This window comes from Lissotriton helveticus, chromosome 2_1, assembly GCF_964261635.1.
Source record: "Lissotriton helveticus chromosome 2_1, aLisHel1.1, whole genome shotgun sequence".
Classification (NCBI taxonomy): domain Eukaryota; kingdom Metazoa; phylum Chordata; class Amphibia; order Caudata; family Salamandridae; genus Lissotriton; species Lissotriton helveticus.
The window spans coordinates 573,817,219-573,844,592 of record NC_136059.1 but is presented as its reverse complement, the minus strand read 5'-3'; the positions used below and the strand labels follow the sequence as shown (position 1 = coordinate 573,844,592).

Here is a 27,374-nt window from a genome sequence, read left to right as displayed (position 1 = left end):
TTCAGGTTGACATTTTTTATTAAAAGTAAGACACATGTGAAGTACTTTGCTGATGGATACCAACGACCTGTCCAGCAGTGAAGAGAAAATCTCTTGCAACCCACAGACCTGCAGCTGCAGACGGAGGGTAAAAATACTTATACAAAACTTAAAATGAGTCAGCAATGAGGGCGAAACAAGCACCACGCTCCACTTCTTCGCATACACTGATCTGTGGTTTGATAAATCAGGTATTTATTAAACAGGGAGAAACGTCATTTGTCGGTAGTAACTCCAACTCCGAATGTGATGGGACGGTCAAAAGGACCTGCGGAAGTGGATGGGCACCCTTCATTATTTATCACTACAACAATCACTCTACAAAATAGCAAGAATCTTTCTCTCTAGGGCCTATATTTTTGGTGAGCTGCATGGGACCTCTTTAAAAGGGCCCTGCTGTGGCACAATGCAACACCCTCCCCACCATGGCAGCAAATATGGAAGTTAGATCTCATATCCTTAAGGTCCCTCAAAAAATTAGAAATCACCAGGTGAATGCCTTGTTTATTTCTCATTTAATTCCTGCAATTCCACCCAGAGATTTCAGACGCAGCCTAAGTCGCAGCGTAAAACACAGTGGGTCCATGGAGTTCAAGCAGACCTTGTAATTCCGATGGGGCTGATAACTGGAGTGTAACCAGCCAAGAATCACAACAACTCTTGTACTTGAGGCAGTGGTGTTTTGACTCCTCCAAGGGTCAAGCAACTAACTTGGCTCCTCCCCCCTAAGAAGTCACAATGAAGGGCTTCCGGGATCTTCCCTACATGGATTGAGGTCCAATCTGGAATCAGTATCATACAACACGATACGATATGGTAAATCTAGCATTGGAATCGGATTACAATTTCAATCAGCAAAACTGCATTCAAGTGCACCTGGTGGTAACATGCAATTCTGAGAATTTAAGCGGCAGACCAGATTTTTGTGCCCGGTTTTAAATTAACCTAGAGTAGAGGAATTCAACGTTATTGAGATTTGTACCCAATATATGGCTCTATAATCAATTTTCCTAACTCAGTGTGCTTCTTTATGTGGGTATTAGCAATATCACAAGAGATGATTTTGTGCTTGCAAGCGAGAATTAATTTTTTTGTGTGCCGTTGACTCTTTAAGACAATTTACTTCAGCTACTCTGCAGGGAGTTTGCAGATGTTGACTTTGATTAGCTTCCTATGTCACAGGTTGAGGTGAAGTTAAGGATATTTATTTCAGTAGCCTGGTCTAAATTATGGGACTACTTCAAAACTGGCACATGTGGAACTGTAAGCAAAGGGATTAGAAAAGTGGTGCAAAAAATTTACAAAAAATAGCCTTTTGGTCTTCTATCACCGATGCGTGTCAATTCTAGAGCCACTCGACATGTATACTGTATTATTTCAGTATAGTTGATAAAGGCCTTGCAGTATGTTGCATGCAGTTTTGAAACAGTAAAGTAAACTGTAAACCGGCTGTTCCAAATGTAAGACTGTCTATTTTATCTCTGTGAAAGTATTATGCCCTTTTCTAGATTTCTGATACAATTTTCAGATCTGCATCTTGGTGCTTTTAATTCATACTATTGTAGTTTAACCTCGCCACAACAAAAATTACAGGCACCCAAATGCCTCTCCACTTTACCTAAGAAGACTCAAATAATTTGAAAATACTTTGGTTTAATGAAACGATGGTTAACGCCATACAGAAACCAACGTGTCTGCTATCGGCTGCACTATACAAAGGCAAAGAGAATCTTACAACTATCAGGGGACGAAGGGTACCAGGCTTGTTTTTATTTTGCCTGCGTACTAATTATCACGAAAGCCCTCAAGGGTCTGACAAGCCGTGCATTCGGCAGGCCCTATTAAAACGCAAAAAAAGTAAGAAGGTAAGACATTCCAGTCAGTGCAAGTTGTAACTAATAGTCCACAGTAAAAAAATATAATAATAATAATAAAAATAATCAGCAAGACTTCATTCATTCGCGTAAATAAGGCTACCTCAAAAGCTCGTTGCAGCCCCAATAAATAAATAAATACCTTTGGATAATGCCGCTAGCCAGGGTTTATGCACAAACCTGCTACTCTTTGTGCATAAGGAAGATGAAAGTGCAGGGTGAGGCTAGGGAGCCGGTAGCCTGAGAAAGAGACATCTTCATGGCTTTTCCTTTAACGAGTGCGCCACCTGAGATCCTGTCAGGTAATACTTCCGCTCCTACCGTGGCGCGCGCGCCCCGCCCCCAAGCTGCCACCTTCCGGCTCCTCACCCACTTGGCTGCTGATCAACTATTCATTAGTTTCCTTTCTTTGCGTTTGTGTGTGCAGTAAAAGACAACAAAAGAAAGACACAGAGTAAACAAAATGTGCAAAACATACAAACCATTCACACAAGCCCTTACTTGTGAGGCAATGCTTCAGCATGCAGACAACGAACAATATATAGGTACAGCTACAAAAGAAAATGCAAATGAATATTAAGAGGAAAGCGCCCGAGTCACTTCTAAATACAGAACACGGCGCGAGCAAAGCCCGGATGCACGGATCTGAGCTCCGGAAGCGGCGCTCTACGTTCAGGAAGCAGTCTTCACATATTGGGTTCCAGAAAAAAGGGGCTCTGGATGAAGACATCACAGCGCTGTTGTGTAAGAGATCTCTGCATCAATCCCCGGCCCTGCCCACAATACAGCCCACCCCAGTCTTGTATCAGAGGCTCCAGTCCCACAGCTGCACGTGCAATGGGAGTAGCGCCTTGACTGTCTGTAACCTGCCACTTCCCGTGGCACTACATGCTGTGCAGCTACCAGTTCCACAAAGGAATCCAGAGTCCCACGTATGGAGGGATCTTCGTCAGGTGTGTCTGACCGGCTTTCTTCGGCAGAAGATGCAGTTCCAGTGCGCAGGTAACCGCACCTGCACGTAAACAGTCTGCTCTGCATCGACAGAGGTGTTGCCCGCTGTGGTGTGGCTGGTTTACACCAGGCGGCAGGCAAGTTTGCTTCTGTCGCTGCTGAAGTTCACATCTTTTCCCCAAATAATAAGATCACTAAAAGAAAAAACAGGCAAACGATCATGTGATAAGCATTGGTATAGTCACTGAATATTTGACAACATTTACACCAAAAGTCAATGATATATATATTATATTGTAGTGCATAGCACATGACCTCACAATAAAGAGATAACTTGTATTGCTGGGTACCAGCAATAGATTTTTCTCAAATAAAGAGCTCTCAGCTTCCAAACGGCAATTGCTAGGTTTACTTTACAAATACATGTCTTATTTGATGGTATAGGAGCAGGACAAGCACTCCATATGCCTCAAACTCGTCACAGACCTCTGGCCATTCTCATATTCTGACTCTTACGTAGGGACACCTTACATTTCCACTGCTGAATAATGCAACACGTCATGAAAATAACTTCTTGCGGTGTCCGGCCCTCTCATCGCGAGCCAAGCGCTGCTTATTGACAATCTGTCCGGCAGACTCAGAAGAGAGGGGAGTGCGCCACTGTCCTCTCACCTGCGATACTGGCTTTTCTAGCCAATAGCAAAGAGTGTGCTTGGTTTGATAGGGCATAGAACAGATTTCTAAAGACTTCTTATGGCCGACCTGTGTAACTCATCCAAATCTGGCATGCATAATGGGTGAAGCAAAAATAAGGGGCCCATTATGATGTCGGGCGGATCGCCACCGCCATGGTGGCGGTGGCGATCCGCCCGACATTAATGCCCGCCCGCCACCCATTTCCCCCAGCCATATTACTATGGCGGGGGGGACCGCGGCAGATGTAAACACCGTCCGCCGCTTTTCCGCCCGGTCGCCTAGCGGCCGGGGCGGAAAATGTTTAATATGGTGGCGGTGTCTATGAGACACCGCCAGCCATATTATGATGGGCTTCCTGACATGCTTTTCCGTGGCGGCACTGCATGCGGAGACTCCCTGCGGGGGCCCGTTGCGGGTCCCCTGGGAGTCCGGGGGGTGCACATGGGGGGTACCTATGGTACCCCCGCATTTCAAAATGCAACATGGCAGGCACCGTGCGGTGCCTGTCATGTTGTGCTTTGAAATGCACAACGTGCATTTTTACCATTGTGGCGGGCGGCGCTTCCAGCACCGCCCGCCGCAATGGTAAAAATACACACTGGCGGGCGCATCCTAATGCCCAAGGCGGGACCGCTGCTTCTATGGCGGGCGATCCCGCTTTGCACGAGGATGGCGGGCGGGCAAAGTCTGTCCGCCATCCTAATGGGGACCTAAGTAACCCCATGCAAGAAAAATAAGCATTGGGAAAGTTTTCGGTTTGGAAAAACAAAAAGTAGGAAAACATTAAAAGTGTTATTCGCAGTGTCTGATTTTATAAAATGTATTGTTGCGGTTTTAATTAACTGGAACAATAAACTTTTTTTCTTTCTTCTTTCCATTGGCAAAGTCAATAGGCCTGGAGTTGGCTGTCAGCCTTTTGGCTTTGTCAATGCTTTTATTTTCTCTTGCCAGTCTTTGCAAAATGTCATTGTTGAGGGAGCTGCTAGGTCTATGTCAACCTAAAAAAAAAACATTTGCAAAAAGCAAACGTGTTTTCGTTTTAAAAAGCACACATTGCCATATCAGTCAGTCCCTGGCGGAGAACTACATCTTGCATGGAAGTGCTCCTTGTGAAAGCCAATGGCTGACCAATTGTCCCATGCTGCATGGTGTAATGAGCGGTGTTAAAATGTAAATGAAACAATAAAACGAATGAAGATGGTGGACACCCCAAATGTGTAAGTATGTTATGTATTTAACTAAAATGAAAAGGTCTTGGCTAATGCCAGACCTAAAACCAGGCATATTTACTCTAAACTAAGCTTACCATATCGAATTAGAGATATATGGGCATCAGAGGGACTGAAAAAAAGAGTATTCGACCAGATATCGGTGTGTTCAAACCTCACAGATCGCGACAAAAGTCCAGCAATATTTGTATAATATGTGAAGAGAGCAGTGTTAGTGGCGCCAGGCTGTGGCACCGCTGAGAGAATCGGATATGGGAAACTTTCCCACAGTCAGCTTGCAACTCACACGGCCGTGCACCGACTATAGAAAGGTTAAAAGAACACACGCTCTGCTACTTATAGTGCAGAACATTAGCCCAGCAGCCCTGACTCAGCAAAGAGGCGTGCTGACGTCACTGCACGCACCGCACCCAACTAACCCTGGGAAGGCCGGGCCATCACCCAGATGGAGACCCCTCTAATGTTTCTACCAGAGAACCCCTGCTTATTCCCAAGGATTATGGTTTAGATTAAAAAAACACATTTCCCAACACATTGGGCTGGGCGACTTGTTAATTATGTCTTCTGTGCAGTATGTTTTGTTTTCCTTTGCCTAAAACAATAGCTCACTCTGTACGTGATCGTTTAACCAACACTTTTTGCGAAGTGCCTACATGGCCTTTTGTAAATAGGAGTTTTATCACTTCAAATGGACCAGTAACTGCTGGGAACAAAACCAAGGCAATCGCTTCCTGTTCCTGGTCAATTAGCAGTAATTTCCTTTTCATCTCCTCAAAGCTCAGCCACAAATATCACAGCTGGAGACGATAACGCCTCCCTCTGTGGGGGAACACGCAGAACTACAAAGCGCCGGGCTGGCGCACATTAGTTCAGTTATAATCCGCATTAATGGTGTCGTGGAGGCATTGTCTTCCGCGGGGCTACGCTGCCAGCGCGATAAACACTCGGATTTCCCGAATAAAGGCCGTTTCCTTTACAGAGAAAGCTTTGTTTTAGAGGAAGAATGCCCCGATGCCGCCGGGGCTGTGTGTAATGTTAGTTTAGTTCGAGATGCGTTTCTAAAGCAGCAACGTATGACAGAGCGGGTCTGACCTGGGAGCTATTTTTCGCTGTCAACACTAGAAATGGTTTTCTAGACATAGCAAAAACCTGCAAAATGTTAAGCAACTGAAACCTGTAATACAGAGAGCGTGGAGCAGGCCCGGCCTTCCCAGCAGCTGTTAGCCACTCTTGAGGAATGCGGAAGTGATCCTCGCGCCCATTAAACGTCCAATGAGTTCTGGTAAATAAAAAAGTAAGCCCTTTTTATAAACACGCTGGGCATTTCCAGTCTCAGCAGTTAGGTGGATAGGGCCTCCGGCGTGGTGTATCTAATTTTTACAGACGAGGAAGCATACGTTGGAATTTCTTATAAAATGCAGCATTTTCCTTATATTTAGCCAAGGACACATTGCTGAGCATTACAGTCAACTAAAAGTCACACTAGGGGCAAAGGTATCTATGGCTCAGGGCCCGAGGTGCCCAATTTACCCAAATTATGGCTGTTTTATTACTACCAAACCAGGGGACTGGAGTCCAATTTCCTTGTTTGCCCTTACACCCTTGCTGCTGCGCCACACATATTCTTAAAAAGACTCCCTTTTGAGAATGTATTTGTGATTCTTTCGAGAAACCAGTGACCACTCACCCCTCTCGCTAATATATAAATTGAAGCATATTGCAAAGGAGGTCACAGGCTTCTTTTCCAAATGGCCCCATGTAAATAAGGTATGCAACATTAAGATGGCACCAGTGCACATTTAGCGCTGGCATGATCTGTACTACAGAAAGGGCTGTGCAACTCCAGCATCTTTCGCCTACCACAGTCTTGTGCATGGAACAAAGCCACGCTGCCCCTAGTGCCCTCAGAGGGAACAGCAGACTGGGAGAGAGCAACACTTTGGGCCCAGAACAAAATCAACACCTTTCAGCAACTTCACTAAGCAGCACTTAACTACAGGTCACTGTTGTACCACCATTCCATCAAAGAATGACTTGAGACCCTAGTCTGGTCTTTCACTACTGCCAAGGATCCATGCTGAACCACTTACGCTCCTTCTAGGCCATGACCAGTTGACACACAGTGCTGAAATCTCACCTGGGAGCACGAATGGTTCATTAAAGTAGAGATGTAACTATTTAATCCAAGGCACATGCTACTCACATTTGTAAAGGTGAATTTAAATGCAGGAGCAGCACAAAGGGGATTGACGTGTTTATTTCCTGTACCATTTATCTACTTGTACTGCTTTCGCATTATAATATCATAATAAAATCAATATCCAATTTATTTGCACAGTACTACACCAAGAGAGCACACAAGCTGAGGCTCTTTCCTTTACCTTCATCTCTTGATGCCATTACAGCAGAGAGTGCTTCAGCATCAAAAAACATAATGGTCTAAGACGAACTTTACTGCAGATCTTTTTGGTCGTTGACAACACAAGTCCAACTTCAGAGGTGTGCCAGTCAGAGAAAACAGAAACAGATGCAAGGTTACCTGCATGCATAGACCCTGGCCGGGGAGAGGCCTTTTGCCATGTGTACCGGCCAGTGTTTGACTTGTTAATATTTGAAGTCTTATTACGTTTGCGCCAACCTCATTGTTTGTGTAGTTAATGCACACACTGCTTTAGCCTATACAGGTCATTAATAATGTATCAGAAGAAAGAGTTTGCAAAGGGCAGTCTTGGGGAGAGTCATTGCCACTGTACCGGCTCTTATCCGGGTGGGACAGTTTTGGAGTTTATGACAGTTCTCTTAATCCATGGCCAGGGTAGGACCAGAAGATTTGGGGGATTTCTACCCCTTGATGGTCTGAAATGTTATAACCCAGTAAGCGAGTCACTTCTCTGTGTTGTGAGAAAGGCATCCTCATGCAGTTCACTTGGGGCCTGCTTTAGAATTTGGCAGATGAGTGAGTGCTCTGTCACAAACATGACAGATATCCTGTCTGCCTATATACAGGTGTATTGTACCCTGTGGCCCTTGTATTAAGGCAGAGCATATATCCGTCACGTTTGTGAAGGAGACATTTCACCAAACTCTAAATCAAGTCCTTATTAATGAGTGTGCAAAACATATGTTTACTTTTTAAAAATAGCCAAGTTGTTTCTAGACTCAGCAGTTCATGGACCATCTTTTAAAAAGGGACAAAAAAATGAGAGTTCCTGCTCATCTGCGAGAGTACCTCCAGACACCAAAGGAGTTTACTTTATTGGACAGACTGAACTATTGACATGGAAGTTGTTGAATCAAAGCCATAGCACATTAGAGTGAAACATATGAGAGTGAGCCGGAAAGAGTGAGCAGACAGGGTTGTATTTGTAAAGTAGTCCCTCGTGAAGTTCCGTGCAAGCACTCTATTAAAAACAATTTATTCAGCCTATAGCAATAGGTGAGAGATGAATACTCCACTGGGCTGAGCCAAGATGCCATTTTCAAGCCAATGGTTGTTTGAAGAGGCTGATCAAAGAAAGTCAATGGTTGAAAGGGGTGGTCTCAAAGCCCACTCTTTGTATATAGTTGGCAGTAGGGGTGGTTGACAGCCGCACTGTCAAAACCCAGACCTAAACAAAAATGCCCCACCTAGCCAAGGACTGCGACCTACAGCCTTACTGAGCACAGAGGACATTGGAACTGGAATAGCAAGAGGTTTTTTTTCTGTACAATCAAGAGGAAGGTGTCACCCAAAGGAAATCGTTGCTTACTAGATTGGACTGGTTCAATTGATTTTATGTGGTTTCTATGAATAGGCCACGTTACAACGCATGCGATACATTGCATGCCATTACAACGCAGTTGATACAACAACCGCGTTGTTACATCACATACCATTACAACGCAAGTCGTTACGACTTGCTGTACGGGGCGCTGGATGTTGGAATAGTATAATTTACAACTCCAGTCTGTGCAACAGTAGGGATGGTGATGGATTTTAAATCCAACACCTTCTGCCCCCCCTACAAGTCGTTGTAATGGTTTGCGATATAACGCGGTCGTTGTAACGATGTAAATGGCATGCAATGTATTGCATGCGATGTAAACGATGTTTCCCGTTTTCTATGACATCTCATTGTTGACAGCACTGGCATCTCAACGGGACGAGGTGGAGCAGCAAATCTCTTGTTTTCTGCTCAACAAATATATCCTGTTGCCTTCTGAGTAGGTTCTGAGATGTGCCTGGAATGAATACCACAAAAGTGGAGCACAGGATTCTTGTTGGCTATCTCACCAGAAAAGAGGGAACCTAGAAACATCATAGGGAAATGATCAGCCTATGGTTAAAGGACCCTCAAATGCAGCGAGGTTCTTAAATAATGGCATTGTCTGTATGGATCTCCTCTCAGCTCTCACCCACAGGCCCACCTAAAGCAGGACTTCTCTTCAACAGGCTGGGAATAGAGCAGGGGCCCACTATCATCCCATCTGTCAGATTTTCCTCCATTTTTATTATAGTTTGCTACACAGCGCAGCGGTCACCCAACAATTATGCGATCATAACTAGAGAGGGGCTTTGTATCCACCTAGATTTTGGGAGCCAGGAGTACATGTTTTGATTGGGCAGAAGTTGTGTCCTTCCACACAAAAAAGTGCTTGCCATCTAGCAGCTGTGTTCATTTTGTTATTTATCCAGCTAAGCTTGAATATTCAGGGGAACACACAAGATATTGGAATGCTATTAAAGTGTATTAGATAACCAGCTCATTTATGATGCATTGCTTTGGCAGCAGCTCAGATTGGCACAGATTGGAATGGAGCAGTTATTCACATAAAATAAATCTTTAGGTCGGATTTGACCTAAACCATGTCACCATTGTAAAGTATGCCAGCATTCCACCATTGTTGAGTGTCCCATCCCTTCATCATGTTGTAGACCCACTAAGTGTGCCTCAGCTCAATCAAAGTGATAAGTTAGCCCCATCAAGCCTTTAACTGTTAAATCACGTTGTGAATTAAGAATCAAGTACACCAGGACATAACATGCCCTTGAAAGACAATCACCAATGATGCCAAGTGTCAACCACTTTCGGCGATAAGCACTACCAAGACAGTATTGGCTCCACCATGTTGTAATATAAATATCGGGAAATGTGCTTAGTATCCAACATAATGTGAAAACAAATCCCCAGGTGTGCAAGGACTCTACCATGTAGTGACGTAAGAGTCACCAAGTGGGCCAGATCCTCAGCATGTTAAGGAACAGGAATCATCAAGTGCACCCGGGCAGTTCATCAGATAGGAATCAAAAAATATACCATTGCTCAGCCATGCTGTTAGCTCAGCATCCTTGCCATTTTGAGAGAAAAGATTTGTCAAATGTGCCAACATCCATCATGTGGTGGTTTAAGTATCGGCAAATAGGCCAGGAGTCCCTGACGTTGTGGGATAAGGATCATCATCAAGCGCACCAGGGTACCGCCATGATATGGGCTAAGCATCGCAGAGTGTGGCAGAGCTGCACAATTTTGGGCTAAGCATCACCAAGTGTGCTAAGCCTATGCCATGTTATGAGATGGGAGTCATGCAGGCTTCACTTGTTTGTTTGCTACGAATCCCCACGTGGGCCAGAGGTATATCCCACTTTAGCTCAGTAGTTAGAGGGGCGTATTGCGGTAGAAAGACCTTGGAACAGTAAAATTGACCGACGGAATGGACGGGAGTCTGCCTTGCGTACTCCCTAGGCCAGCACTGAGGGGGGGAGACGGTAAGCTCTCCGCGAAAATATATGACCCCGGCTGGGGAGGCTAGGGCGACAGGTTACGAGCCTCCTGGGTCCCTGGTCAGCCTGGTGGTCTGAGGGCGGGCCCCTGGTGATGGCGGACAAGGATCAGAGGTTTGGGGCCCAATCCTCATGGGCGCAGGTGCGTTGCACCTTGCGTGGATGCTCGGCAGGGAAGATGCGAGCTGGAAGGCCCCTTAGTGCTGGAGGATTAGAAGCTTGCTGAAGAAGATATGGAAAGTCAAGAATAAAAGTGTGTTGATATAACTGTGAATAATGAATTTGAAATGCCTTGTCATGTTTATGAAATGTCAAATATTAAACATGGTCGTTTTTACACCCACGCAAATCTCTGTCGATGATTTAATGTGGGTATCAGGTTATCAGGAGGGAGCGGGGAGCATGCTGGGGGATCCGGGTCCTAAAAACCACTGAATGTTCCAGGCCTGCACCTTCCCGAAAGATCAAACTGCCTTCACTAAACCTGCCGGAGCCTCATCATGTTGAAAGGTAAAACCATTGCTAACAGTCATCGACTCTGTGTACGTTATATAAGAAGTACTATGGGAGAAAAAGCTGAACAGAGATGTGGTTTATGATGTACGTTATAGCAAGTAAACTCCAAAAATAAACAAGTGCTGCCGCCACAGAAACTGAGACTGTTTTTCACATAATTGTAGGAAGTGAATGTCTCTCCGTTCTTTGGTCTGGCAGTCACTCGTTCATTTGTTGTGGGCATGCAGTACTATGTGCTCCACAAGCAACAATGGCCATAATGGTGTGATTGATGCCCACTTTGTTAGTTATTCAAATCAGGTCAGTTTGACCTTTTGCTTTCGTATGTGCCCTTATCCAGAAGGTTGATGTGGATTAAAAAGCTGTGTTTTGTTTTTGAGGCACTAGCTTCTCTGCTCAGCTGCCCGTGATACATGTGCAAGGTTCTCTTAAAGCAGCAGCAGTGGTCATCCTGTACTACAGAACAGATATAGTTGAAAACAATCCTGGGAGGCATTTTCCTCTTTCTATGTGTGTTGAGGAAAACAAGGGGAGAAACAAAGATATTTCTCCTTCTTATGCCAAACCGGGGGAGCCGTAGCATTTTGACGCATTCCAAGGTCTACTACTAATGATAAATCTGGGAATGCGCCACAATCCGTGGGTGGGTGCGTGGAAACACCCATAGTAATGCAAGGTAGCAATTTGCGCTGCCTCACATTATTCTAGATTTAACAAGGCATGCATGGCCACACAAGGTGGCCTTGCATGGCTAGATAAATCTCACTTAGGTTTTGCATCCCCACTGCGTGGCAAAAGGGTGACGCAAAACATTGATAAATATGCCATGATGTTGCTAACATCTCTAAGGGATGGTGTAGGATCAATGGTTAAAAACTTGGGACTTCTTGTAGCGCACCACGAGTAACAACATCAACATTGCCGCTTTCACTGCCTGTAGCTTGGAAGTTGAATCCAAATTTGTCATATTTAGTTAAACTGCATTACACTTATATCACGCATGATACAGGAAATGTTTTTGATTTTTCTTACCTAGTAATCTTTAAATATTTAGGCAGGAAGATGCTTCCAGGTGCTGACAAACGCCGTGGGAATCAGAGAATATGGCACGGTGGTAATGCTATTCCACACATCTAGTGTCGGATCATAGCAGTCCAGAGTTTTGCACCTTTGAATTCCAAAATAGCCACCAACAACATAGAGTTTGTTTCCTGATGCCACGGCGTGGCAGCTCATTCGCTTAGCCGTAACATCTCCCACCTTTGTCCACTGGTATGTTTCGCTGTTGAATTTGTAGGCGGAGCATGCAGAGAATTCAGTGTCCCCACCCATGATGAAAATTTGATTGCCAAGCACGGCTGCAGCCGTGTAGCGCCATGGTTGTGGGCATGTGGCTGGTACCGTCCATCTGTTTTCACATGGGTCATAACACTGAACCTTTGGCAACTTGTCATGGCTCACACTTGTGCCTCCAAATGCAAACAACTTCAGCTTTGCGCTAACCACTGCAGCATTGCTCACCCCTTCTCGCAGTGGGGCCACCATTGTCCATTTGTTGGTCGCAGGGTCATATTGTTCGACTTGTTTCAGGGAAACTGATGGAGAAGCTGGAAGACACCCAGTTGCTGCGGTGTGTCCCCCCACGACATACAAGCAGTGTTTTAGTTCTGCAGAACCGTGGCCAAACCTTGCGACAAGCATGGGGGCCGCTTTGGACCACTCCTCGTGCAGAGTGTCATACACCCACACATCTTTGGAGACACCATTTTCGGAACCCCGACCACCAGTGATATAGACTTTGCAGCCCACAGCACAAGCACTGAACTCTTTACGTGGACTCGGAATGTCAGCCTTTGGAATGATCTCTTTTGCCTTCTGATCAACGAGATAGAGTTTGTCACACATAAATGTCTGACCCCCAAGGAGGAACAGGGCATGCCCAGTTTTCCGAGGCCTTGCACACAGGCTTGTAACCACGCCATCGTTTTGCAGGATTTTCAGTTTGCACCGGATTGCTTCTTCCACCAGTTCCTTGCTTTTCTTCTGCTTGATGATGAGTTCGTCCATGGCAACGTTCTCCATGAGATAAATAGCAGGCAAGAGGGCCAGTCTCACAGTCTGCAGAAGATCAGACAGGTAGCAATGTCGTTTGTTCAGGTCATAGTTAATCCAGTTGAGGGCCGACTCATACACCATGCGCTCATCTTCTGTTTCCAGCTCCTCGTTGGACAGAAGCTGCACCACAAGGTCTTTTGGCAAGTGGAGAAAGTCCTCAGTCTTGCAGATGCTCTGGAAGTTGCTAAGGCACATGGCCCAAGAGAGCTCGTAGAGCTTGGTGCACTGGTGGGCATCGGACAGAAGGAGCATCCCCAGACAGTTGGTGGGGTGAAGGTTCTTCTCTAGAAACTCCGCGCACGCATCGCGGATGTCCTGGAACTCCAACATGTCGCCCGCCTCCAGGAGGGACTCTGCGTTCTCCTCGTTGATGATCACCCTGGACGAGTAGGCGTAGTCAAGGAGAAGCTCAAGCACCTCTGGGTGGATGGAATTGTGGAAGTTGACCTCACTCGCCTGGCTCTCTTTCAGGCCACCGCTGAACATGGCCTCGAAGTAGCGGCTGCAGGCGGCCAGCACCGCGCGGTGGCATGGGAAGGCCCTGCTTCCAGCGTGGAGGAGGACATCAGTGAACAGGCACTGCTGCCGCAAGAGGTTCAGGTGGGTGAGGACGCTGTCCGCGTACGACGATTTGTGGAACAGGTAGATGTTCATGGAGCCAGTGCTGGCCCTGGATTTGCGGTTCTCGTGCATGTTGACAGACATTTTCTTTCGCCCCTGTAAATAGAGAAACAGAGAAGAATTAGGACTTTTCCACTGACAAGACCAAAATAAACAAGCGACATTTTATTGCTGAACCACAATGGGTGACTTCATGTTTGCAGGGATGGGAAAGTATCCGAGTGGCTTTCACGCCACTTGCAGGCCTGTGTTCAGCTCTGTGCAGAAAGTCCCGCCGGGTGTTTGAGAACAAGTTTATGTTGAAAAACCAGTTCGCCTGCATTAGCCTTCAAGTGCTTGTAAACTTAAGTCAGCAGAAGAGGCAGATTTTCTCACCCCTCCCCGCAGCCTGCCAGCTGATCGACTCGATACACTGAAGCACATGTCGCAACTGTAGCTCCCTGGGTGCTGTGAGGCGCGCGTGCTCACGAGCACCTGCCAATTAACTGCGCCCTGATGAACAATTAGATGTCAACGCCAAAGGGCGCGAGCAGCAGCGCTGTGCATGGCCTACATTCGTTCTAGGCGAGCCCTTTCCTGCCAGCCTCAAGGCCTACACAGACCTCAAAATATGCACTCATTTCCCCCGACAACACACACACTCAACTCACTCCCCTTTCTTTATCTGGCACTCCAACCCCTGCTCTGGGGGGAGTCCTGCAAATGCGCACCTTTTCCACAAAACGATCAGGGTGAAGACGACGTTTCGGCCAGCTGTGTTAGATTTGCACAATGGCAGACAGAGAGCAATCTCCCCCTTTTAATTATATTTTGTGATTTCATGGTCGGGACTGGAACGAATCAGGATGGCCGGCACTGCAGAAAGATTTCCCACTGACGCAGGAATAGGGAACCAAGGTTTTTCCCCCGCCTTTGCTGCTTAGGAAATGGGAAAACTTATTTGGCTGCAAATTTGATTTCCTATTTTACACTTTAAAAGTTAACTTGTTTTCAGTGTGAGCACAGCTGGCTACACATGTGGAACTAACCCAAATGACTATGTGGGAACCGGTTCACCAAATCAGGACATGTTGTGCAATGTTCACAGGAATGGTGACTCGTACTGCATAATCATACACCACTGGTATTTGTGCTCCGTTCACAATACTTGTGCTTTAAGTGTTCCTACCGGTGGGACGGTCAAGGAAGGAATGCGAGTCCCGTCTTACTTGTACTTATGCGGCCAATGAAAAGGTTTCAAAGAGTCCCTCTGAGCTAATGTGGGGGAACTGGAATCAAGCCTGCCTGTGAGGATGGATGGGAGGGCAGTGAATGTGTAGTCACTGGGGGAGGGGAGAGATGTCCGGGAAAAGCAGGCTATGGAGACACATTGGGGAGTGTGTGGGGGCGGGGGAGGGTGCTGGTGTGCAAAGAGTAAGAGGCAGGGGTGATGGACATACAATGGAGAAGTTTGGTGTTGTGTGCAACATGTATAGTGAGATGTGAAGAATGACATTTCTGAGGTATGCTGTGTGATGGCTCTCAGATGTGCAGTGTGAGTTTTATGAAATGTGGAGAGTTTAAGGGCTCTAAGATGTAGAGTGAGCTGTGAAAAGTATAATAATGAGATGCTCAGTGTGTGAAGGGTCTGAGATGTGCAGTGTGTGAGGGGTCTGAGATGTGCAGTGTGAGGGGTCTGTATGCAGTGTGTGAGGGGTCAGAGATGTTCAGTGTGTGAGGGGTCTGAGATGTGCAGTGTGAGGGGTCTGTATGCAGTGTGTGAGGGGTCAGAGATGTTCAGTGTGTGAGGGGTCTGAGACGTGCAGTGTGTGGTCTCCGAGAGGTGCAGTGTGGGAGCTCTGATATCCATTGAGTGTGAGGGCTCTGACACATGCAGGGAATGAGAGGAAGGGTGGATGAGCAAAGAACAGAAGAGGTTGGTGTTGGGTAGCGAATGGGAGTTTCAAGATGTACAGAAAATGAAAGAGTTAAAGGAGTTGTAAGGGTTCCATGGTGTGGAGCACAGATTCTCAGATGTGCAGTGTGAGAGCTCTGAGATGTGGATAAAGTAACGATTCTGAGATGTAGAGAGTGTGAGGGTTCTCAGTTGTCAAGTGTGATCGTTCAGAAATGTGCAGTGTGAACATTCTGAGATATTCAGACTGTGACGGTTCTGAGATGTGCTGTGTGGGGGCTCAGATGTGCAGTGGGAGGGTTCTGAGATGTGCAGACTGTAAGGGCTCGGGTGTGCAGTGTGCGGGCTCTGAGCAGTGCAGAGAATGAAAGACAAGGGGTGATCGGTAGAAGAAGAAATAGTTTTGTGTTCGATACAGAATTGGAGTTTCAAGATGTAAAGGCAATCGAAGAGTTAGAGGCGTTGTGAGGGCTCCAATGTGTGCAGTGTCAGGGTACTGAGAGCTCTGGACAGAATGAGGGTTCTCAGATGTGCAGTATTAAGGTGCTGAGGAGTGGAGAGTGTGAGAGGTCTGGGAAACAGAGTATGAGCTATGCAAAGTGTAAGCATATGTGCAGGATGAGAGGTTCCTGAGATGAGGCGAGTGTAAGGGTTCTGAGATTAACAATGTGAGCTGCTTAGTGTAAGCTTATATGCAAAGTGTGAAGGTTAAGAGATATGCAGATGCTGTGAGGTCCTCAGTTATGCAGAGTGAGAGAGTTCAGAGATGTGCAAAATGTGAGATTCTGAGATTTGCAGTGTGTGGTTATACATTGTGAGAACTTCCCGATGTGCAGTGTGAGTACTCTTGAGGTGTTCAGTGTGAGTGTTCTGATTTGCAGTGAGAGTATGAGGGATTTCAGATGTGCAGTGTGAGGTTCCGAGATGTGCAGTGTATGATGGTTCTGAGATATGTAGTGTGAGAACTCTCAACTGTGTAGTGTGTGAGGGCTCTTGACTCTACAGAGGGTGAGGGTACTGAGATGTGCAATGTGATACCTTAGAGATGTGTACTGTGAGGACTTTCTGCGATGTGCAGAGCTTGAGGGTTGTTAGATGTGTAGATAGATCGTAAGGCCTCTGTAATGTACAGTGTGCGGGTTCTGAGATGTGCAGTGTAGGGGTTCTGAGAAGTGCAGTGTGGAATATGTCTAAAGATGGGCAGAGTGAGGGGAAGCTGTGCAGTGCAAAGTGTGAGGGCTCTGAGATGTGCATGATTGATAGTTCTGAGATGTAGAGTGTGAGAACGCTTAAGATGTGCAGAGGATGAGAGCTCTGAGATGTGTAGTGTGAGGACTCTCAGATGTGCAGTGTGTGAGGATTCTTAAATATGCAGAGGCTGGGGACTATGAGATGTGCAGTATGTGATAGCTCCGAGATGTGCAGTGTGAGGACTTTGGGATGTGAGAGTGTGGCGCCTGTTAGATGTGTAGATCGGTGGGTCTCTACAATGTGCAGCGTGAGGATTCTGAGATGTAAAGAGTGGAATAGGTCTAACAACGTGCAGAGTGAGAGGAAGCTGTGCAAAGTGTGAGGGCTCTGAGATGTGCAGTCCGACAGCTCTTGAGATGTGCAGAGTATGAGATATGCAGTGCGAGAACTTTTGAGATATTCGGAGTGTGAGAGCTTTTGAGATGTGCAGAGTGTGAGCTTTTGAGATGTGCAGTGTGAGAGCTCTTGAAATGTGCAGTGTGAGAGCTCCAGAGATGTGCAGTGTGAGAAATCTTGAAATGTGCAGTGTGAGAGCTCCAGAGATGTGCAGTGTGAGAAATCTTGAAATGTACAGTGTTAGACCACTGAGAAATGTTTGCTGCAGTTTCCATCTCCGCTCTACAAAAGCAAAATTCATGTGCAGCCAATGAGCAGCAAGGGGAGCAGAGAGGAAAAGGGGGAGACAGTGGTGAAGTGAGAGTGCAGCAGAGAGGGCGCAGAAAATGACACATAGTTAAGGATATGTGGGTTATTCTGAGCTGGGTGGATCAATATACAGGGAGAGAGTTTTAAGAGGGGTGGGAGAGAAAAAAAATGAGAGAAGGTGTGTGACAGACCTACACAGTAAGCGTCCTAAATCGAAATCCAGGAATACAAAGAAAACAGATATGGAAAGAGATACAAACAAACGGAGACGATGCTGCCCAAGGAGCGTCCTTCCCAGCACAGAGAGACTTTTGTGTTTAGGCATGGGGTCTCCATGCTGAATAGCTGGCGATGAGTAAATGGTTTATCCTCTGTCTGTGTTACATATGGGACACCCCGCGTCTTTCCATGTGTCTGTGTAGCGCCAAGAAGCAAAGGAGCGCCTATAACCAACACAGGGGCTCACAATAGTCGCACCTAGAACCAGTGACAAGACGAGTCCTCGGTGGGCTCACGGGGACTGGACACTGCTTTGGTGGAAAAGAGGCGCAGAACACAAGTCAGCTTGGAGGCCGCCAGAGACACACCGCTGTATGTTCGAAACCCGCCCGAGCTGCGACACACGTGCAACCCCACACCCCAGACCGCTGAATGGAAAGGCGCATAGTTGTGTGAATGGACCCCACAAATGAAGTAACTGGGTAGACACATAAGAAGCTAGAAAACCCCGATAGGCACAGAGGAACCAGATAGGCACGAAAAGCTATAACACAATAAAGAGACAACAGAAGCTACAGCTAGAAAACACTGTTCGACACACAAGACAGGAAATAGAAGAAACACAAGAAGCTATTAAACACTGAATAGACCAGGCTAGGCACACACATAAGAAGAGATATAACACTAGAATACGCTTGCCGGATGCAGAAGAAGCTAAAAAAAACTAGACATGCAAGAATCTAAAATAAAAAAACTAATTAGACATAAAAGTTAGAAAACGCTAGACATCCACACAAGAACGAGGCATCCACGCGGGATTGGACAGACAATAAATTATAAACACTAGAAAAGCTAGAACACACTGATTAGACGCACGGGAATCTAGGAAACACTTGTCGAACACTCAAGAACCTAGAAAACACTAGAAGACACAAGAAACTAAAAATAACTGCACATAAAAGAAGCTCTAAAACACTAGACATACAAGAAGCTAGAAAACACACAAAAGACTCACTAGAAGCCAGAAATGACTTGCAATTTAAATTAAGAGTAAAAGGTCGAATTTAGATGAAGTTACATACTCATTTATGTACAGAACGTCAGTGTTGCGAGATATATTGTTGATGGGCAGAAATAGGAAGGCGAGAAGGCAGTAGTGTGACATGCCGGGACAAAGGTCACCACTGCAGACAAGATTGCTCAGGCACCAGTGGCCAGAGCTGCATCAGTGCACAGTCCAGTCCAGCGGTTGTGTACACACTGCCTGCACACCGAGACGAGCGCGGGAACATCTGGAGTGTGGGAAGCGAAGCTCCAAGTAAGGGGCAGGCCTGTTCCCAGATTTTCAGTCTTTGCACTCACGCAGCGCCCCGGGGGCCGCACGCCAGTCCCTGGTGCCCCCCAGCACCGCAGCTCGCGCAGAGACCCGCCCGCTGCCCCCCGCCGCTCCCCAACGCGTCGCCATGGTTACCGCGGGAGCGTCCACGCTCCCTCCTCGGAGGCTTCCGTCTGAAAAGACTCCCGGGGCGACGTTTCAGCTCCGTTTCTCACCACAACCCCCGCGACAGAGCAGACCACACGCTGCAGCTTTCAGGGCGAGCGGTGCGGGCACTCACGTGCGGGGCTGGGTATTACTGTGACACCGGTGACCCCCCTCTCGCCCCCAGACAAAGACTACAAGTCTCATCCATCGAGGGCTTTGGGAGAAGCGACGACAGTCACAGGGGCAGACGGGAGCCTCACAGGCTACAACCCAGCCGGGAGTGTCCTGGAGGCCAACCTGTAAAAGCAGCACTGAGCACCGTGCTCTCCCCCCCCCCTGGACCTCTGATGAGACCCCCACCCACAAATCCACTCTACCCTTGTGCGCCCTATATGTGCATCCCATACATCTCATCTGCGCATCTCTCCGTCTCATTGATAACCCTCGCCCCCCTCCCCCCACGCGCCACCCGCAGCCCCGCTCGCGCCCTGGAAGTGCCCCTACAGACTGGCAACATTTTACTGCAGCAGAAGCGCCCCTGGCACGAGGCGCTGTGCACAGAACAAAGGGGCGCGGGGACGGCGCAGACCGAGCACACAGACAGGACACGCATCATGTCTGTTTACATTGCACACATTGCATGTGGCGGCATTGGTCAGGGGATCTCGATGCCTGCAGGGCTGAAGCCGGCCACAGGCTCAGGCGGGCAGCGTCTCAGTCATGTTCGGCGGCATCGTCCCCGCCCGGCCTGTCGATGCACTCATCGGGGTTGCTTTCTAGGAGGTATCCCTTCCTCGAGAGTAGTCCGTGATTGGCACGCGGCTCAAGTCACAATGACTTCTACAGCAGATATCCTGACAATGGAGTCTCTGTGACTTCACACACACACACATGCAGTGTATCACCTCGGCATGCAAGTCATGGTTGGTTTATTCCGAGGTACCAAGACCACTGTTAAGTGCGTGACGTCAAGTATACCGTGTTCCATAGCGCTCTTCTATACATTCTATATTTGAGAAGAGAGCATCCCCAGAGCCTGCGGTACCACAGCGGATGACGTCAGTCACCACTAGAGGATTCACTGAGCTGGGGGGGACGACCTGCAATTCACACAGGTGACGCAAAGCAGAGAGCTCTGGTGTGCAAGCAGGGTTATGCAGACAACTCCACGCGGACCTAAATAGGCAACCTATAAAGGTAACACCATAGGAACCCCTAAAAGTAGCTGCCATTGGAACACTGCAGGCACAGTGCTGGGAACTTGTCATTAACTTGAGTTCAATGACTGAGAACACGGGCAGCACCTGTCCTGGCACCAGGGCCGGCTTTAGGCATGTGCAAGCTGTGCACCTGCACAGGGCCACCAAACCCCAGGGGCCACCACGCCAATATATAACCTTAATATATTAATCCTCTGAGGATGGATACATATTTGCGTGGTGGCCCCTGGCAGGGATTTGGCGGCCTCCGCCTCTGTTCCACTTCTAAACACCCTGACCCCGTCCCCTCTTTACTGGCCTGCGCGCTCCGCCCCGCCCGGACCCCCTCTTCCAGGCCCCCTACCTACGCTCCTTGCCCAGGGCCACCATGAGCCTAGAGCCGGCCCTGCTGGCACATCCCAGGCATGTCATACAAACCGTGGAGACGATAACAGCATACAAAACATACCCATCTTGGAGACACAACACGCAGAGCATACCTAACATGGCGACACAAACAGTATGCAAAACATACCAGCTTTGGAGACACCAGCACAATGCAAAACATACCCAACATGGACACACCATCAGCATGAAACATATCAACATGGAGACACCAACAGAATGCAAAACATACCCAACATGGAGACACCAACAGAATGCAAAGGACACACCATCAGCATGAAACATATCAACTTGGAGACACCAACAGCATGCAAACATACCCAAATTGGAGGCAGCAACAGCATGCAAAACATTCCCAACGTGGAGCACTAACAGCATGCAAAACTTACACAACTTGGAGACGCTCAACAACATGCAAAACGTACCCCAATTGGAGACACCAACAGCTTGCAAAACATACCCAACGTGGAGCACTAACAGCCTGCAAAGCATACCCAACTTGGGGAGACCAAATGCAGGCAAAACATACCCAACGTGGAGCACTAACAGCCTGCAAAACATACCCAACTTGGGGAGACCAAATGCAAGCAAAACATACCCAACGTGAATCACTAACAACCTGCAAAGCATATCCAACTTCGATACACTAAAAGCATGCAAAACAGACCAAACATGGAGAAACTAATAGCGCATCCAATCTGGAGGCACAAGCAGCGTGCAAAAACCCAAGAACACTTCTTCAGCAAAGACCTGTTCTATACCCTGCCTAAGCAATAATGACAAAAGTACACACCTACAGCTGTGGCCAGTTCTATAACCAGCCTAAGCAGAGTGGACACAGTACACACCTTCAGCCTAAGCAGAAGGGACACAGTACACACCTCCAGCCTTATCAGAGTGGACACAGTACGCACCTCCAGCCTAAGCAGAGGAGGCACAGTACACACCTCCAGCCTAGGCAGAGAGGACACAGCACACACCTCCAGCCTAGATAGAGGGGACACAGTACACACATCCAGCCTAAGCGGAGAGGACACATCACACACCTCCAGCCTAAGCGAAGGGGACACAGCACAAACCTCCATCTACGGCCATTTCCCAGCCTGCTCTGGGGCTGGAATAAGTGGCTACCACGATGGCGGCACCTGTGAAACAAACACAACGTCTGATGTGGTGTTAGTTTATTGAGACCTCTTCCATGGCCCCACTATGGCAAATAGAAGAAAATAGACCGAGCCCAAAACACCTGAAGTCAGGTCCAGGCTGGAGACAGAAGGCGGGACAGGCCAAGGATGCACCTGGGGCTCTGATGCAGAACATGATCCCAGCCCGGCCGGGCTCCGGAGCGAGGGTCACCAGGCCGCAGCGTGCACGCCCACACCACCCGCCTGGAGACACTCACTCACCTGATGCGTGCCAGAGGGGCTGGGACCAGGGCAAGCACCGGCCCTGCCACGGTTTCCCATTCTTGGTATGCATCAAGAGTGGAAGAGCCTGGCATCCTTATTATTAATCATGCAATCTTAAATTTAATATTGAGTAAGTGCACAAAAGCCTCTCCTGCTCCCGGGAGGAGAGTGAACGTGTCACCGAGCACAGGAGCCTGCAGTGTGCGGTGCTGCTGCAGGAACTATGTGCAGGCACCCGGGGCCGATTCTGCCAACCCTTGGATGCATATCACAAAATCCGTCTCCTCACAGAAATCTGCAAAAAGATACAGGCTTCTAATGAGGAAGTCAAGGATTTCCGGTTTGTTTAAACGAGTTCGGTCCTTTAGAAAGAATATTCTTTGTAACATGAAACAAATACTGGCGGGTGGTACTTTTTCTGCAGCGTCCGAGACACAGCAGTAAGGTTGTGCATTGTACCGTGGCCGTGAATACCAATAAGGCAGTGCCTCGCGCGAGCCGCCAAACCCTGCTCCTCAGGGGCGCGAGGAGCCGGCTCCTTCCCCTGCCGGATAAAGCGAGGACAGCCGGGCGCGCGCTGCCGTCCCCGGAGCAGCGAGTGCGGAGCGTGGCTCTTCAAAACAAAAACCTGCACAGCGGGGACCAATGACAAGCGGGGACCGGGGAGCGCGCGGGGGCAGCAGCCGCGCGCCTCCGGGTGCGCGAGGACCGGGGTACAACAAGTGTCCCGGAGCAGGTCACCGAGCAAACACTGCTCCCTGTGCAGAGAACCGCAGATAACAAACAGCACTGCCCCAACCGCAAACACCACCTACAACCACACAACTACTCCAGCGCACTTCGCACCCCCGGCCCCACCGCAGGACACTACCTGCACCGCAGCCCTGCTGCTGCCGACCACCACACACAGGCAGCCCCTCACGACAACCACACACAGGCAGCCCCTCACGACCACCACACACAGGCAGCCCCTCACGACCACCACACACATGCAGCACTTCCCGACCACCACACACAGGCAAGCCCTTCACGACCACCACACACAGGCAACCCTGCTGCTGCCGACCACCACACACAGGCGGCCCCTCTCGACCACCACACACAGACAGCCCTCCCTTCCCCGGGCTCGGGCACCTACCTCGCGGGCTGCGGGGCTCTCAGCGCGGTGCGCGGGGGCTCATGGTGCCCGGGGAGCGTGGCTGGGCACCGGCTCATGGGAGCAGCCAGCTGCCCGGGAGCGTCGCTCGGGGTCCCGGCTACAGCCTCCCGCCTCAGCGGCACGAGTTGCACTTGTGCAGCCTCTGCTCCGGCGGCTGGCTGTGGTGTCGTTGTGGTGTCGTCCTGCTGCCGCTGCTGCCTCTCTCCTCCTGCTCTGAGGCTGCCGGCCCGCCGCGAGCAGCGCTTTTATCAAGTCGGAGGGGGAGGCGGCCCGGGAGAGTGACACACTCCTTGAGGTGGGGGAGGGCGGGCCGGCTGCCAGACGCGGCTCCCAGACACCAATACACTCCCGGATGCACGGGGGCCGGCAGGGGCGGGGGGTGTGCCTATCTTATGGGACCCAGGGTGTGAGCTGCGGAGGCCTCACAGCGTGATGCGGTGTCCGGTGGCGAACTGCCCTGCACCCCGACGGGCATCAGAGCGCACCCTAGGCCGCCTCTGAGCAGGGCTGCTACTCATTCAACCAGTAGCAAAGTGTCACCTCCGCAGTGCTGGTATACACCAAACACTGACAGACGGCCCCCTTTGCACTTCAGGTATACATTCAAATCCCTCGGCAGGGCTGGTATAAATTCAAACATTTACAACCGGTCACCTCTGAAGAGCTGCTTGCTATATATTCAAATAGTAGCAATAGGTCATCTCTGCATTGCTGTTATAAGTTCAAATATTTGCAAACGGCCACCTCTGCATTGCTGGTATACATTCAAACATTTGCAAACGGCCACCTCTGCATTGCTGGTATACATTCAAACATTTGCAAACGGCCACCTTTGCATTGCTGGTATACATTCAAACATTTGCAAACGGCCACCTTTGCATTGCTGGTATACATTCAAACATTTGTAAACGGTCACCTCTGCTTTGCTGGTATACATTCAAACATTTGTAAACGGTCACCTCTGCATTGCTGGTATACATTCAAACATCTGCAAACGGTCACCTCTGCTTTGCTGGTATACATTCAAACATTTACAAACGGCCACCTCTGCATTGCGGGTATACATTCAAACATTTGCAAACGGTCACCTCTGCTTTGCTGGTATACATTCAAACATTTACAAACGGCCACCTCTGCATTGCGGGTATACATTCAAACATTTGCAAACGGCCACCTCTGCATTGCTGGTATACATTCTAACACTTGCAAACGGCCACCTCTGCATTGCTGGTATACATTCTAACACTTGCAAACGGCCACCTCTGCATTGCTGGTATACATTCTAACACTTGCAAACGGTCACCTCTGCAGGCCTGCTGTACATCAAACCTTAACAAAGGGTCACCCCTGGACAAGGCACATTTGAGCTGGGACCATTGAAAGCCACATCCTCATCGCAGCTCATCAGTGGTGGGTGGAAGTGGGGTGAGTATTTCACACGCATACTAATTGAAACTTATTGAGTGTGACTCAGACTGTATCAAACTTTCAAGAATTGAGTTTCACTCAGATTCCAACTGCGACTGTTACTTTGACAAACTCATGGGAAGAGCGTGCCACTCCTTGGGACTGACTAAGACTTATTGATAGTGACTCTAAGTGTTACTGTCTCAAACTCGTTAGAAGTAATTCTACCTCACTGGTACAGACTCAAACTTAATGAGTGTGACTGTAAGGGCCTGATTCTTAATGGTAAACTTAGAAGTCTAAGTTTAGACCCGAAGCCTTACTTTAGAACTAAAGCCTTACTTTAGACCTAAAGTCTAACTTTAGAGCTGAAAGTTAAACTTCAGGTCTAAGTTTACATTCATGAATTGGACCCTAAGTGTTACTGTAGCAAACTCATTGCAAGTGAGTCTCACTCATTGGGACTGAATCAGACTCACTGAGAGGGAGTCTAAGAGTTGCTGTATCAAACTCATTGGAAGTGAGTTTCTTAGGGACTAACTCAAACTTATTGAGTGTGACAAAGTCTTACTCTGAAAAACTCTGTGGAAGTGAGCCTCGCTCTTGAGGAGGCAGTCTCGTAATTTGGCAGTCCATTACCAGCATTTAATCAACCGATTCAGTAATTTTCATTAGTGGCCATTTAAGCCTCGTTAAAAGAAATGTACAAATTTCCCTTCACAAATAATATTTAAGGTAAAAACTCCCACTGTGCACTCATTTGTCCAGGTGAGGTTTGTGATTTCTTTCTCATTAACCCAAACATCCCAAAGCAATGTTTCTCTTTCTTCACCCTCTGGGCCTTAGAAGTAATTTCCTTCCTTTTGTGCTTTCCATATCCTGTGCCTCTTGCCAGATGTATAGATTGCGTTCCCACACCCTATTGACGTCGCTAAAGAAGGACCGCAGATGTGCTGTACAATCGCTGTATATCTGGCCACCAGTTAGAATGCAGGTCAAACATGAATACCAAGCACAACACACACCTACATTCTTTGCTGTGCAATGTGGTTACACTGATCCTTGTGTTAGCTTTAATTTTATGGTATATATATTTTTAAATTTTTTATATTCCTTAACAGATCACATTCAAGGGATGAGCGGGCATAATGGCTGGTGTGTTGTGTGGTTGGTAGTGGAGTCTGTCTCAAGTAACTGGGTGTTCATGTCATCTAGGTATTTGAATAGATAGGTCTTCCATAGTTATGTGTACAAGAATGGAGCTCGCTGCGATCCGGATGTCCATTGTAGATTGGTTCTAGATTGGATGCTCGGAAGGATCTACTGGTAAGTTTGTGTTTGGGAATAGCCAATTTAGTATTGGTCGGGTGAGTCTCGCAGAACGAGATCAGAAGCAGTACTTAATTTATTTTTTATTTTTTTATTTCAAAAGATTTTATTAGAATTCTTTTTTTACATATACAGTACAGAGATAGTGAAGGCAATACTGGTCTCGTTATGGCGCCGTCATATGCAGTTAGCATACAATGGATATGATGGGGCGCTTATACGTTGAGTATACATACACGACCTATGACATTTGCAGCCTTTAATGTTCTTGTGTGTTGCCTTCGTGAGCAGGAAAAGAAAAGTGGGAGATAAGAGAAAGGTAAAACAAAATAAGTGCAAGGGTCAAACGTTTCTCTCAGGAGCTTGCCAGCTTTGCTCCTTAGTGAACGGGGTGGTAAATGCCAAGGATTTCTAGTCTTCTTTCCAGATTATGCTAGGAAATATTACCACCAGCAATATCATGGAACACTAATATCAAGGACAGAATATCGCGGGACAAAATATCGAAAGGTAAGTGCACATGGGGACGTATAGATTTACTATTCCTAACCCCACATCTACGAACCGTGAAGATATACGTACCGCATAGGAACACATATGTGGTGTTAGATATAGGAAATCTAAACTTATTTACCTGTCAATATTTTATTTTTTGATATTCTGTTCTCAATATTTTGCCCTATAGATATTGTTGATTCAATATTCAAGGTCCATACCTTGATTCCACCTCATTCCTCTTTCTTCCACGATCCTACACTTCCTGTTTGTTTATCCATTTATGCAAGTCTATTTTCAGCTCTGATTTCTCCCTTTGTCACTGTTTTCTTATTTTTCTCCTCTTTTCCTTCCTTTTCCCCCTTTCTCTCTCATGCTCTGGGTCAAAGTCTGATGGTGAAATATAAATCTTGGTCCACAAAAATGAATGCTGACGCCCACCACCACAACCACAACCACCAGCACAAATGAAATGCCAGCACAAATTAAGCCCCATAGGTAGGTATGTTTTTAGCACATAGAGTTTTATTCATGAAGTATGTGCACTCAAATTTAAGTCAAGTGCTTCAAGAAATTGAGTGCAGTAATTATAATAAAGGCCAGTGGGTTTATACGATTCTGCACCCGCAGCGATTTTCACATATTATGGATTTGCTGCATTTGCCACATAATCTATC

The 27,374-nt window shown here is 47.6% G+C and overlaps 1 protein-coding gene across 1 annotated transcript; it reads right to left on the bottom strand.

The window, feature by feature from the left end:
* ENC1 (ectodermal-neural cortex 1) lies at positions 1-23,687 on the bottom strand. The gene is made up of 3 exons (XM_078675260.1): positions 23,446-23,687; positions 12,099-13,898; positions 1-3,058 (listed from the first exon to the last, which is right to left on the bottom strand). Exon 2 carries the CDS (start codon positions 13,884-13,886, stop codon positions 12,117-12,119), a length of 1,770 nt encoding a protein of 589 aa, XP_078531386.1. The 5' UTR covers positions 13,887-13,898; positions 23,446-23,687; the 3' UTR covers positions 1-3,058; positions 12,099-12,116.
* Positions 23,688-27,374: the final 3,687 nt, after the last annotated feature.

Coding starts and splice junctions, on each gene's coding strand:
- ENC1 (XM_078675260.1), bottom strand. CDS start 13,886: ATGTCTGTCAACATGCACGAGAACCGCAAATCCAGGGCCAGCACTGGC.